The sequence below is a fragment of the Nipponia nippon genome, unplaced genomic scaffold, assembly GCF_047370975.1.
Source record: "Nipponia nippon isolate SJK-2023a ecotype South Korea unplaced genomic scaffold, ASM4737097v1 scaffold_3, whole genome shotgun sequence".
NCBI classification, from domain to species: domain Eukaryota; kingdom Metazoa; phylum Chordata; class Aves; order Pelecaniformes; family Threskiornithidae; genus Nipponia; species Nipponia nippon.
The window spans coordinates 91,261,042-91,275,929 of NW_028262347.1; the positions used below are offsets into that span (position 1 = coordinate 91,261,042).

Sequence of the window (14,888 nt, forward strand, 5' to 3'; positions counted from 1 at the left end):
CGTGTGTAAGATACAGGTTAAAACAATCTCAGCTGGACTGGGATGAGTGCTGATTTCTTTCATTTTCCATTAGGTGTGCGAAGGCAAATGTAGAAGCTTGTTTGTGCCTTGGGAAAGTTAAGTTAAGCAATGTTTTATTGATTGTGAAGTACCTCATCTGGGAAGAGCTTCAGAACATTGTGAGAGACTGTGTGTTGGCTGTGGATATTCAGAAAGGCTACTGCTGTATAGTACCAGTGTGTGGGGACAAGGTCGGTTGTGCTCATTGAGTGCGTGTATTGTCTGTGCATTCTGTCACGCTGACAAGAGTTTGTGAATTTTTGACATAAGTATGGCATTTGTTGTCAAATGACTCCTTACATGTGACAATGTATGGATGTAGCAAGAAAAGGTGTTGCACATCTTTTCTAGTATAAGGTGGATGGACAATATACAGTTAATATGTGCCTTGTTTGAAACACAGTATCTGGGCTTTGATAGTTAGATTCTAAAATGACTTAAAAGTAGCCTTAACAATCTGGAAGGAAGCAGCTAATTGGGATGTCAGGCCATATCATACAGGTCTAATTGCATTTCTCTTGAGCATCTGGCCTCAAGTTTGCTTTTTCTTTCTCTGTGAAAGTGTTGTTTTTCGTATCTCTTAGAAGGGCTTGGAAACTGGGAGTTTTCCATCATGTGTTCTATTCATACAGTACTTCCATTAGGCCGCATGCAATATTATTTTTTTTTTTTTTTTAAATTTACCTGGGATTCATATCATATAAGATAACCAGTTAACTATGTTTTTCCATTACGGAGATTTCACTTGGTAGATATCAGAAGAGCCCTACCTTTCTGTTTACACAGGACTAAGCCCTGTAGTTGTTGTCTTTGCTGAACAATTATAAGGCAGTGTATTCTTCACACAAAGGCCCTTAAAGTGGAGGTTATGCTATCCACTTCTGTAATTATCTCTGTTAACACTTGGACAATATTAAACCTAAAGCAGTGGTGACCTACACTACTTCATTTTAGACATAACTATGGCAGCAGAAGTGGGGTTTTGTTAGTCCTTTGTCCTGCGTTCTGTGCACGTCAGCCCTCTCTTTCCTTCAGTGCTTCGGCCTTTTCCAACCTTGCGCACGTTCACGATCTGGTTTGTTTGGAAGCCTCCCACTGTGGAAAGCACACAGGGAGAGATGCCTGAAAAAAGAAAGAGGAGATACTAACCTGTACAGCACAGGGTAGTCCCTGAAATGTGTTTGTGCATCTTGTCATTTGCCCCTTTCTTTCACAGTTTGATGTGTTGTGTTTGGCATAGGTAGAAATAAAATAGTTGCCAGTCCTGTCATTGCCCTACTTCCATGTAGATGGCAGTCTGTGGGTGTAGTTACAGAATATGCAGAGACTGAACGAACAGTGCTAACAAAGTCACCACTATTAAACTTTTATTTTTTCTGCTGACCTTGGAGATTGGTGACATGTACCTGAAAGGATATGGACATTCTGTATTCACAGAGGCATTCTGTGATGTAGCAGCTTCATCAACTGAACCAGAACTCATAATTTTTGCATAGGTACAATCCCGAGATGCTCATGCCAGATGCAGTTAGTAATTCAGGATTACCTAATGGTGTGTTTTGTCTGTCCGAGTTACCATGGTTGTCCAATTTATTGTACCATATAAAACATAATTTCATACTGACATACTGAATGGCAGTCATGTGAGTTAACAAGAAACATGTAAGCTCCGAATTATTTCATGGCTTAGTGCAAGAGAAGTTTCACAATGGTACTTCTGAAGATAGAGCAAATTTATTATCTTCACATCTTGCATTTCTAATGTTCTTGTATTACATTCTCTGGGAGACAGCAGATTTTAGGTCTGTGTAGGAAAGGAGAATCAATAACAAAACTAATACAGTAGCTTTTAAGATGTGTTTAAGCTTTAAAGCCATAAACATATTATCTTTTAAATTATATTTTATGGTATTACCCTCTATACCATAAGTTAAATTTTGTATTTACATTACTTTGCCTGAAAAAATGAAATATGCCCTTCAGTATTGGTGCTACTTGGGAATCCTAGCATACCACATACCTATTCTCTCTAAATCTTGACATTACTGACACTGTCTTCTAGCTTGATCTGAATTCTTACTTAAGTCTGTTACACTTTGGTTTTACTTCAGTACCAGTATTTTCTCCTTTGTCTCCATCCTCCTTCTTGCTGATGTTCTTTTTTCCATTACTATATATTTGAGTATCAAAAAACAGTTTGTTAAGCACAAATACAGCTTTACTGTTGCCATTGGTAAAATAGCACAAATACAGCTTTACTATCGCCATTTAAAAATATTGAGAAAATGGACGTTCAGAAAGACAGAAGGGTAGTAATATATAAGAAGAATTGTATAATTCTTCTTTACTTGGCACTCTTCTGCATTTGTCTACATTTTCATTTGTGACTGTGTCAACCCAACAGTTGCTTCCATCAGTCTTTAAGCAACCGTTTTCTCCTTGTGCTTCCCTCTCTCCAAATCTTTGTTCTTTTTTAACTGTTGATGTTATGCATGAGTGACTTGGAAATGCTCATGTGCCATGCTCATGTTGTATTTATATATGTTATAATAATTTTTCTTTTCTGGCTCAAACACAAATCAACATCAAACTCCCTTCAGTCAGGTCATTAAATCATACAGAGCGGAGTGAAATAGCAAAGAAAGGTTCAAGATGAGTTAAGTGTCTTCTGTACTGAGTGTTCGGTGCCTTTTAGTGTGGAAGTGTGTCAAGCAGTTGAATTTGTTTTGGCATAGGGCAACTGCCTCCCCCCCTGCCCTCACCCCCTCCCCTTGCAAAAAAAAAAAAAAAAGGTAAAAAAAAAAAAAGTCTGTCAAAGTTCTGCCTGCATCAGAGGTGACTGCCAGGTATAAACATGTTTGATCTGTAAGGAAGAGAGAGTCAGCTTGTTTCAACTCCCATGCTTAGCAAAGACACCACTAGGTACCTCTTTGGTTGACTGTGTAACATACAGCTCCCAAGTGTTTCTTTATCTTATGTTATCAAATATTGAAGAAGCCCTGTGAATGTTAAATATTGTCTATATTCAGAAGATGTTCCCCAGGGCTCAGTATTGGGGCCGGTTCTGTTTAACATCTTTATCAATGATCTGGACGAAGGGATCGAGTGCACCCTTAGTAAGTTTGCAGACGACACCAAGTTGGGTGGAAGTGCTGATCTGCTGGAGGGTAGGAAGCCCCTACAGAGGGACCTGGACAGGCTGGATCGATGGGCTGAGGCCAGCTGTATGAGGTTCAACAAGGCTCAGTGCCGAGTGCTGCACTTGGGTCACAGCAACCCCATGCAGCACTACAGGCTTGGGGAAGAGTGGCTGGAGAGCTGCCTGGCGGAAAAGGACCTGGGGGTGTTGGTTGACAGCTGCCTGAACGTGAGTCAACAGTGTGCTCAGGTGGCCAAGGCCAATAGCACCCAGGCTTGTATCAGGAATAGCGTGGCCAGCAGGACCAGGGAGGCGATAGTGCCCCTGTACTCGGCACTGGTGTGGCTGCACCTTGAGTACTGTGTTCAGTTTTGCGCCCCTCACTACAAGAAGGACATGGAGGTGCTGGAGCGTGTCCAGAGAAGGGCAACGAAGTTGGTGAAGGGTCTAGAGCACAAGTCTTATGAGGAGCGGCTGAGGGAGCTGGGGTTGTTTAGCCTGGAGAAGAGGAGGCTGAGGGGAGACCTTATTGCTCTCTACAGCTACCTGAAAGGAGGTTGTAGCGAGGTGGGGGTCAGGCTCTTCTCCCAAGTAACAAGTGATAGGACAAGAGGAAACGGCCTCAAGTTGTGCCAGGGGAGATTTAGATTAGATATTAGGAAAAATTTCTTCACGGAGAGAGTGGTCAGGCATTGGAACAGACTGTCCGGGGAAGTGGTGCAATCGCAGTCCCTGGAAGTATTCAAAAAACGTGTGGATGTGGTGCTTAGGGACATGGTTTAGAGGTGGAGCAGGCAGTTAGGCTAACAGGTTGGGCTCACTGATCTCAGAGGTCCTTTCCAACCTTAACGATTCTATGATTCTATGATATATACTGCTGTGGTTTCGTTTGTTTTTTTCAATGGGAGAATAGTCCTGTTTTATTGCTTCTTTCAGCCCTTTAGTACTGGCATGATTTTGCGCATGTTTATTTTTTTCTTAAAGCTTTTTACTAGGAGGATGATCTTTAACCCATTTTATCTCGCATCCAAGAACTGTTGTCTAAAAGACTTTCTGACTTTCAGAGATTCTGTCTCGCTATGTTTTTCACATAGATTAACAAGGTTTCCCTGCCTATTCCCAAACTTTATGTTCTGTTTTGTGCCAGAAATGTAAAATTTTGAATGTATGTGTATTTGGACAGACAGGTCACTATAACATACATATGTTTTAAATAGTAAAGTAAAAATGGGTAGGCTTTGGGTATGTTGTGGCAAGTCATTTAACTAGCGTTGACAATAAACCAGTTGCCATGCTGTAGAAAAGATGAAGAAAACTAGAATTTATTTCCTCAATGTGGCTTTCAATTTGTGAGGTGATGATGAATTCTAAAGAGGGAAATTCTAATAAGGAAAAAAATACTGTAGGAATGAACACATGATGATAGAAAAGACATATCGTATCATTAGGAGATGACAGAGATAGCTGAAGGGGACAAATATTGCGTGGCAAGAAGGCACAATGAAAGTAGCTGTAGCAGGAAAGCCAGTGCTGCGTAATTGTGTTGTATGTTGGTAAGTGATACTGGATGTATGTATACATAGAGATGTATTTGCACATATTTATTTAAATGTCACCAATAGTATACAGAGCAATAACATATATGGTAATGTAGTAAATATATGACTATAAGAAGAAATGTAAATTGTATGAAAAATAGGTAATTACTATACATTTTGTAATAATGACACGTATTGCAATAATTTAATAAGTAATAGTGTAATTTTCGTGCTAGGCAAAAATACCGCTCTTTCTGTTCACGAAAGAATTTGATTTAGCATGAACATCCTAACACATTGATGTAAAAGTAGTTAGTTTAGTTGTTGGGGCAATTGTTTGTCGACATAGATACAACTCATAACAGAACCTTTTGTCACAGTGGCTTAAGAAGGTCTCTACAATAAGTAACAGCTTTAATCCCTTTAAATTTTCCTTCATTCTGCAAATATTCGCTACATATGTAAGATTTTGTGGTTTTCTTATTTTTCTAACACTTTCTGACTCAATGTTTTATTGTTGCTGTTGCTTATAGGGGAGTATTACTGTACCTTTGAATTCTAGGAATCAATAAGTTATTTTAAGGATTACAAGGACAGTTACCATGTTGCAAGTTTTTTATCCAAGCCTGTGTTGGACGGTGCATTTCAACAGGGAAGGAAAAAAAATGCAGTCAATTCTGTGTCTAAAATATGTCTGATTGTTGAAGATGTGCCATCTTAAAAGAAATGTTGTTTTATTTGCAGAAAGCCATATTCTTGAGGATGTAAACAAGTGTATCATTGCACTGAGAGAGCAAAATGCGGACAATTTAGATCGTGCAGCAGGTGCAATCCGAGGGCGTGCTTCAAGAGTAGCTCATATTGTTTCGGGCGAGATGGACAATTATGAGCCAGGGGCTTACACTGAAGGAGTGATGACGAATGTTCAATATTTGACCAAGAATGGTAAGTCTGATTTCTAAGCTACGTTCTCAGTTTCTTTAGTGGTATAAACTTTCCTTTATATGCTACAGTTAAAGTGAATCCTGTGATTCTCTGATCTAATGCACTAATTATGCACTAATGATTCACTATATGGTCTCTTATCTCCTTCCAGCATGCTATCCAATTATGATGATACCATGCAGTTCAAAACTAAGTCTTAAAATTTTATTTGAATTATGTCATTTATGTAAGGTTTTTTTAAGTTATGGAAGACTTTCACCGGAGTTTTTAAATAAATGCAAGTAACAACGTTTGGAGACTTGTAACTGATGAGGCAGCAGCTTTCCACTTCGTTGTACTGATCTCGCCACATCTGTTCTAAGCAGATGAAAGGCAAACTCAGAGAAAGAGAAGCAGGTTCATGATTTGTTTGTACTTACACTTTAAGGACTGTTGAACAGTGGTTAAATGTCCCCAGATATCTTCAGTTTTGCTATGCTCATTTGGAACTTCCTAAAATGGTTAGTAGTGTCCATTTCCTTTTTCATGATATTGAAAAAGAGGGTATGCTATACTGGAATATCCCTGTACTGGCAGCAGGGCTGTAACCGCACTATTCGATAAATAGTTTCTGTTGTTCATGTAACCAGTTGTTCATATAAATGAATCTCTGGCCTTTCATAGTGTATACTTAATAAAAAAAATAATTATCTGTGGAGCTCCCAGGGCTTCCATGTTTTCAGTGGTTGCAAGTCTAATGATTGGCCAGTTAAAAAATTGCCATTAAGAAGTTTTCTGGCAAGTCTGTACATCTCTGGCATATAGGATTTAGCTTCACGAACTCAGAGGTCTAAATCATACCTCTGTCAGTCTAAACAAATTTCTGGTATCTTACATTTGACTGACATCTACTTTATTTTACCACAAGAAAAGACAGGAATTTTGTTTGAGCTCTTTCTTAATCAGTTCAAATAGGTTCAGGACAGAATTGTCTTCATGTGAAACAAGAGTGAAATGACATCGCAATGAAGTGGCAAAAGGGACAAAATAGAAGAGTTTGAAATAGACTTGCCTGTTTTTATGTCCTTTTCTGACATTTTGATGAGAAAGTCTGAGAACTTTCAACAACATTATTTTTTCATAACTTCTGAAAGTACTATGACAAATACCAAGGCAAGCAGCAATTATAGGAAAGCATAGTTTTCATTCCCATGTAAAAGCTGAGCCCTTCTTTCTTGAAACTGGTAGTGTTTAAACACATTAGAAGTTGACACTGATTTCTGTTCTGTTGCCTTGCTTTGACAGTAGTATATAATGTACGTCAATCTGTGTATCTACAAAAGACAGGAAGACATAAAACTGATTTTGGTTGGAATGTTTGCCTGTGTCAAGGGACATCAAGCATGGTGTCATCTGCTCAAATGTCCTTGCAGTACTTCAAACCTAAGAATCCACTATCTTTGCATTAGTCAGTAAGAGTGGAAAAAAGAAACATGTACTTTTCATTCTTACCTGTATTTATACGTTCTGCAATGAACAGACATCAAATTGTGCAAGGTTTTTTGGGTGCTTGATGATTTTCTTTTGTTTTGTTTGTTTGTTTTAACTGTTTCAGCTTATAGGGAAAATGCAGGTAGGCTGCAGCCCTCAGGTGTAATCCAAAGCATTCTATCACTGCTGGGTCTTTCAGGAGCCAGCGGATTGCAAGGTGACACTTCACTAGGAGAGAACTGGGTATTTATGCTGCGATTAGCTCCTATGTTAGCTTACCTGAGTAACCTAGGGCAGTGAAGTGCATCCTTTGTGCCCAGTTAAAAGGTAGTGTGTTGCTGAAGGGGAATTATTGCAGGCAGGGCATAGAGTTAGTGAAAATAGAGTTATAGAGTAATAGCGTACACGGAAATTGCAGAGAAATAAAAACGCAAATGAAAGAGACAACAGGAGCCAGAAATGGTAAGGATGCAAATGGAGTTAACAGAGAAATTGTGCATAAAGAAAAACAGATGAATTTACTGTTTGTTAAAATGAAGACTGAGGTTAAATTGTAAAAGAAGAGGTTAAATTCTCTGCATTACAGTATATTCAAGAGAAGAGCATAAGATCGCTGAATCTCTTCAGCTGGAAGACATCAGATATATTTGAGATGGTACAGTGAGATATTCAACCATAATACCACAATACTGCTGTACAATGGGTATTAAAAACTGGTGCTTAATTTCTTAGCTCAAGTTGTGTAGTCCTGTTCAGGTACAAGTTGTTGACAGCCGAATGGTTCTCTACACCACCATACGATGCGGTGTCTGCTTTCTCAGGCTTATGTTATGCTGCTCCTCCATTTTGCCCCTTCCCTTTCCGCCAACAAGAAGAAAAACCCCAAGCAAACCAACAGCAAGGCCCTGTAAGAGCACCATTTACATTGTGGAGTTGAGCTCTTAGAAGTTAGGTAATACCAGAACTAAAGTTGTCTTTGCAGCCTTAATTTGCACTCTGTGCGTGTATGCATTATGACATTGTGATTATGTGATTGTACACAGTTATGTTACAAAACAGCTGCTTAATTCAGGTCACTGGATGGAAGTGCTTTAGACATATGCCAGGGTCACATATTAGAGGAGGCTGGTGTCCATAGAATCAATTCGGAAAGTAATGAAGCAGAAGACTGCAGGAAGATAGTGTGTGATCTGATAGTGAGGATAGTTCATTTGGACTGCCACTGTCTGTACAGAGTTCCTGTGTGATACCGTGTAAGTTCATGGAGCTACAACTAATTGTGGCATGCAGGAACACTTCCCAGCTCCTGGTCTGAGTGAGACTACGTCCTTGTTCTACATCACAACAAGACAGGGACATGCTTTGTCCCTTCTTGTTCTCAAGTTTCAGTGGGAAGGTCATGTAGGTATGTGGGTAGCAAAGAGAGCTGGAAGGCATTCCAGCCACCTCCCTACTCTAGGTAATTGGAAGTCAGCATTGAGAATTATGCCCTGGAAATACGTGCCCCAGGGTCTGTATGAAACCTTTATGCACCACTGGAGAAAAGAGTGTTCAATCGTGTGGTCTGTATACTCCGTGCAGGCAATTGTTTAAACTGGCATTTCTTATCTCGATTTTACAAGTACAACGGTGGTAGTGGTTCAGGCTGTTCTGGTATGGCTAAGACTGTGAAAATGTTAGTACTGGTACCTCTCTGTCATTCCTAATGTCTGGCACTGTTGATTAGATTGAAATATTCAGATCCTTGCATTTTGATAGGGTTTGTGTACTGTTGGATGAAAGCAAAATGAAACCTTTAGAAACACTGTTTATAAAGACCTAAGGTATTTCCCCTTCAAAACTGGAAGAGTAACCTTTTACTGTATTTCTAAATATCAAAGTCTACTCTATTATTTTACTGCCTGACAGAATCTGCAGTAGTTAAATTTAAGTAAAGCAGCTATATTATGGCATTTATCTGTTGATGTAGTAAAAAAGCCTGTATTTCTTGTAAATTTTGTCCACAGTTTTGCTTTCATGTCAAAGTAAAATGATACACTATATACATATATATGTATGTATACACATATATAAATCCTCTAGTTATTTAGATCTAAGGATCTTGTAAAAAAAACAAGGAAGAGGATGGAGACAAAGATGATAAGTATTTTAACTGTCTTAAGGAACTAGTGGAGGTATCTTTCTCGAAATCACTGGAGTTTTGAATCCATGTTTTTTTTATTCTACTAGTGCTGATACAATTACAGCAAACCATTGTCCACAGCTTCTTACAACCAGAAGTATGAAATACTTTGTAATTCACATAGGGATAGGGCTTAACTTTAAGTTTAGGAATAGTAATGAAGTTGTACTTGGAATTAAAAACAAATGTAACTGTTCTCAAAGGTCAGCTGTAGGCATTGTTCTGAGACAGATACTGGTATGACACACAATACCGTTCTCCCTTAGAAGTATGGATTAAGACAGAGTTTAATCTCTGAGACAGGATGGTGATACCAAATGTGAATTTGAAGATGGATTTGAACATTTCTTCCTGCCTCAGAAAATGTTTATAAACCTGTGTCCATAACTGTGAATTCCAAATACTTTCTTAGTATGAGGGACGTAAGTCAGATTTTTACAAATACCCATATGCCGAAATTGTATAAGTATCGTTGGAAGTCATTAAAACTGTTGTTCATGTGATATTTGCACCCATAAAATATGAAGTAGTAATTGAATTGACTGGAATGTAACAGTTTTAGAAATTACAGCTCTTCTGATGTGATACCAGCAATATTACTTGTAATTGGGGATTGAAGGGCAAAGTACACAAGTGAGGGGGAAAACCTCATATCCAGACAGTGCCCATGACTTACTCATGAGGCTCAAGGAGCTTTATGTTGAGTATTACATAACTGTAATTCTTTGACATAGCAGGGGGATACCAAGGGCCATTTGTGGCCCCATTATCTCCTTGAGAGCTGTGTAAGCCTATTACTTCTAATTAAAGATTTTCCTCAAGTTTCTAGCATTTATGCATGGCCAGTTTGCACATTTTGTTCTTGTGTCAATGTGAACAATTCTTCTGTCTCTGCCTGGATTAAAACCACTTGGCCCTAGTGGGCCAAACACATTGAACTTTTAGACATGTTGTGGAGGAACTGAGTTTGCGCTCAGTGTTTTTTCTTTAAAACCTTCACAAATTTGTTACCTTTTTTTGAAGTCCTTTCCTATGGTTTTGTACTAAAAGTCATTCTATTCTTCCTGACCCATCTGTCTTCTATATTGGTAACGTGTTTTAACATCTTACTGTTTGCCAGTGTCACTAATGAATATATATATTTGTTTATTTCTTGGTCCCAAGATCGTTATTTTGGCCACCTTCCAGAGTCTCCTTTCACTTTATAGCCCTTACAGTGTGATCAGTTGTATAGCCTCCATACTAATACTGATCTACTCCACCGGAAACAGAGCTTTCCTGCACGGTACTTTATTAAATCCACTGCAGGGTAGATTAAATATATTGTGTTGCTTTTCTCTGGGAAAAGATAATTTATCTTAACAATAAAAGATATTAGTGTTATCTGATACGAGCTTCCTTCTATCTTCTGCTTTTTATTCAGCTTTTCTGTTTACCTCCATGTCTTGCATGCTTATGTGCACAAGCTAATGACTTTGTATTTTCCTAGATGCTTCACATGCCTTTTTCAAATACAGTTTGCAGGCTTGTCGCAACAGCTTATGCAAAATGACTGACAGTTTCCTTTGTCCGGTGTCTGAGCCTTTCGCAGTGGGGTTTGTCTGTTTTCTCCAGTTCAAGAATGTTACGCTCTCTCTCACCCAAGGAGGAAACATAAGAAGGCTTTGTGTTCTGTTTTCTCCTGCCCACTCTGACATTTGATACGTATTTTATCCTCTTTTGTCACACCATCTAAGCCAAAATGGGGAGAAAGAAGCACCCCCAGAGACTTTGTTGACTTTTCCTAAGACGCATCTTCAGATTAGATAGAATGAATTAGCTGTTGAAGCTCCTTATTTCTTCTTGTAGTATAAAAAATACCAATATGACCAACATTATTCTGGGTGATTTATTTGGGGGTAGCTGAAAGGAGGTGGATGAAGCTCGCTCATTCTATGGTGCGTGCAAAATCAAAAGTTTTCATTAATTTAAAAAGACAAGTACTTTAATGAAAAAATATTTTCTACTGCTCATTCATCACCCTCAGAATGAGATTTAAAGATATTTGCTATTCAAGTCTGTTTAGTATTCAGAGGCTTTTACCCTTGCTTGTGAAGCCTGAAGACAGCTAAAGAGGACTGAGTCTTTTCACTGTAAAATATTAAAAATATCCCCAAAACATTTGATAGAAAAACTGGAGTGAGGCTTGAGTATGCAAGCTTATGGAATTGGTGAACTTGTGAAATTGGTGTACCACTCAGAGAAGGAACAGCTTGTAAGAAACTATTCAACAGAGAATTATTGTAAGAGCTAAGAGGGGAAAAAGGCACGCAGAAAAATGCTGAGGATGTTTGCATGACTTAGCCTAAAATATTTTAGGCTTATAATTACACGATGATTGTAAGACTAACTTAAGCAATAACCCTTCATTCTTGTGACTGTTACTCTATTACAAAGCCAAACCCCTCCATTCGGTTAAGTCTGCAGCTAGCTGTGTTTTCTGTAAGGCTCTGTTCTAATGCTTCTGTGAAACTATGTTAAAAATGTTGGCTTTAAAAACTGTAAGATTTGCTTCAGATGTGAAGAATGTTCTGAAAAATAGGAAGAAATGTCATCAAATTTTTTTTTGTGTTCCAGATAATCAAAAAATGACCCTGAACATAATGCTGTTTCTTTTTGCCAATCTTTTTTTCATTTCCTGTAGCTCAAAAATAGCTTTTCTTCACTCTTAAGAACAGTAATGTCCATGTTGATTATAAACACTGTGTGGGAGTTAAGATGCCTTTAACTACACATTTGCTTGCTTTAAAATGCTGTTGCACTGAGTGATCATCCAAGGTACTGAGAAGAAACTCCTCTTCAGTGCACTGTTCCAGCAGGCTTTGCTCAGTAAAAGCTTCAGAGTGCCCAGTGCAGACTCACTGTCTAGGGCACTAGCCCTTAAACACAGAGTCTCCAAAAACTTTCCTTCTTCTCAAGATAGAAGTTAGTAAGAATAGCATTTAAAACACAGCATTAATATAAAATAAATTTATGAATAAGCTAATAACTTTATTTTTACAGTTTTCAGTTTAGTTTTGATGTTTTTTTGGTGGTTAGATCACTTTCCTGAATTAGGATAGTAAATACATTTGTATTACCAGCATGGATTTGACATACATGGTCTTGCTCCAGGTAGTTACACGGGGAGAGGGGAGGGAGATGAGGGAAGAGTGTCTTGGTTTAAGTGGCATTTGCAGAAGAAACTGGAAAAGGGAGAATTTCTTGTGAATTCTAAATCTTGCTCCCATGATAACGAATTTGCCATGTGCCCTGGTGAAGCGAGGTTTACTTGCAGTCTGATTCCGGAGCAGAGGACACTTGCGTAAGCCTTCCTTAAAGTAGGAACCCCACTGTTGTCTTTGTTTCTTTAATCTCTACAAGCCCTTAGTAAAATCAGTTTTTTATTCCTGTAGGGGAATTGAGGATGATAGTATAATAATGTACAGTAAGCACTTTGTTTTTCCACTCAGTATAATAAATCTATGTCTATGTGTGTTCCAGGAGACAATTTTTGTCGGGTGGGTTGTTTTTTTTGTTGTTGTTTTCTTCTTTTTAAGTAGAATTGCCCTTCTGTGTTCATTATATGTGTCACTTTGGGATAAATCTTCACTGCTTCTCTTCACTTGAGGCTCCTTTAAGAAATGACTCATGACTTTCCAATGTGTATATAACCTTTATCTATCCCTTTTAATGTATTTTCTCTTTTAGACCTTAAGAATGACTGTCCTGGTCCCATTCAGTAGAGTCCATTTGTAATGACAGCCCTTCCTTAAGCTGATAACAAGATCAGGGAACTACTACTGCTCTTTGTACTAGGTATTTCTACCTGAAGCACACTCTCTAACTTGGACATGTTTTATCTGTGTGCCCATATCAAAACCATTGCCTTCTCAGCTGTGACTTTCTTGCACAGGGTCTTAAGTGCCTTAATCTCTGTAATGTTAAGACCTTTCATTTGCAATTCTGTAGTCTGCCTTTCACTTCCAGCTCTGTAACCTTTCGGGTGGTTATTTTGAATGTATTTTCCAGAGGCTCTGTGGCAGTGTTTTTGCATTATTGTTGTCATAATGTTTTTCTTGTGGTCTTGCACCTTCAAACCCTGATACTATGGTTATTTTGCCTTCTCTTGGGAATTACGATGAACATGCTGTGCCTGTTGCGTTTGTCCATGATTAACTTCTATGTCTCAGACACCAGTTTAACAATTATTTCCTTTGCCATTCAACATTCAGAGAATCCTTTTGTCTTGTTGTCTTTTAGAACAGCATACTGCATTGGAGATGACATCTGCCTTACAGCAGTCTAGTTTTGTCTGTCTTACAAATTCTTTGTAATAGGAACATTTTACTTCTTAACTTAGCAGCTTTGGCTTTTTCTGATGCTTCCTGGAGCCAGTTGGTAAGACATACCTACTGTTTTTTTCCTACAGACCAAAATGTTTTGAATTCTTTGGGATTTACTGCTCTTCTAACCATTTAGTTTTGTAACATTTACATGTCAGAGCATTATCTGCCTCCTAAACAGAACTGTGGACTGAGTAACTATTTCATAAATCACTAGTGCTTAAGAGTTACTTCTGTATTCCATAGTCTATGAGGACTTTCTTGTTTTAAGGCTTCAACATGAATCCAGTCTCCATTAAAGATTTCCATAGACCTGAAAAATTGCGATAACTTCTTGTTCTTCAGTCTTAGATCACTCTCAGTTCTTCATAGTTATCATTTGTTGTTGTTGTTGTTTTCTAACCTGAGTTTACAAAAAGCATCTTCCACAGTTTTCATTTTTGCATGGAATACTTTTTTTTAATGTTTAATAATAAAATTCATAATTGTCATAACATGCTGACCTGGTTTCAGCTGGCATAGAGTTGATTTTTCTTCCCAGTAGCTGGTATAATGCTGTGTTTTGGATTTAGTATGAGAATAATGTTGATAACATGCTGATGTTTTCGTTGTTGCTAAGTAGTGCTTACACTAGTCAAGGACTTTTTTAGCTTCCCATGCTCTGCCTGGTGCACAAGAAGCTGGGAGGGGGCACAGCCCGGACAGCTGACCCAGACTGGCCAAAGGGCTATTCCATACCATATGATATCATGCTCAGTATATAAACTGGGCGGAGCTGCCCAGGGGGCAGTGATCGCTGCCTGGGGACAGGCTGGGCATTGGTTGGCAGGTGGTGAGCAATTGTATCATGTATCACTTGCTTTGTATATTATTATTACTACTACTACTGCTATTCTGTTTCATTTTCCTTGAATTATTAAACTGTTCTTATCTCAACCCACGAGTGTTTCTGACTTTCACCCTTCCGGTTCTCTCCCCCATCCCACTGGGGTGAGGGGAGTGAGCGAGCGGCTGTGGGCTGTGTGGTGCTTAGTTGCTGGCTGCAGTTAAACCATGACACATGCTATATCATAATAATAAAATTATATGGTCTCCCCCCTCCCCCCAGTCTTATTTCCAACTGTATACAGCTAACCATTCCAAAGTGTCCTCTGCTTAAGATTTTCATGGTGTCTCACTCAGATTCCTTT

The 14,888-nt window shown here is 38.6% G+C and overlaps 1 protein-coding gene across 3 annotated transcripts in view; it reads left to right on the top strand.

Annotated features, from left to right (window-relative positions):
- Nucleotides 1–14,888, top strand: part of CTNNA3 (catenin alpha 3) — a 544,198-nt gene that overhangs the window by 396,290 nt on the left and 133,020 nt on the right. For all 3 annotated transcript variants that reach the window (XM_009465979.2, XM_087766290.1, XM_087766291.1), the window contains one exon: nt 5,482–5,682. In XM_009465979.2, the coding sequence (XP_009464254.2) occupies nt 5,482–5,682 (201 nt within the window). The remainder of the gene's footprint in view (nt 1–5,481; nt 5,683–14,888) is intronic.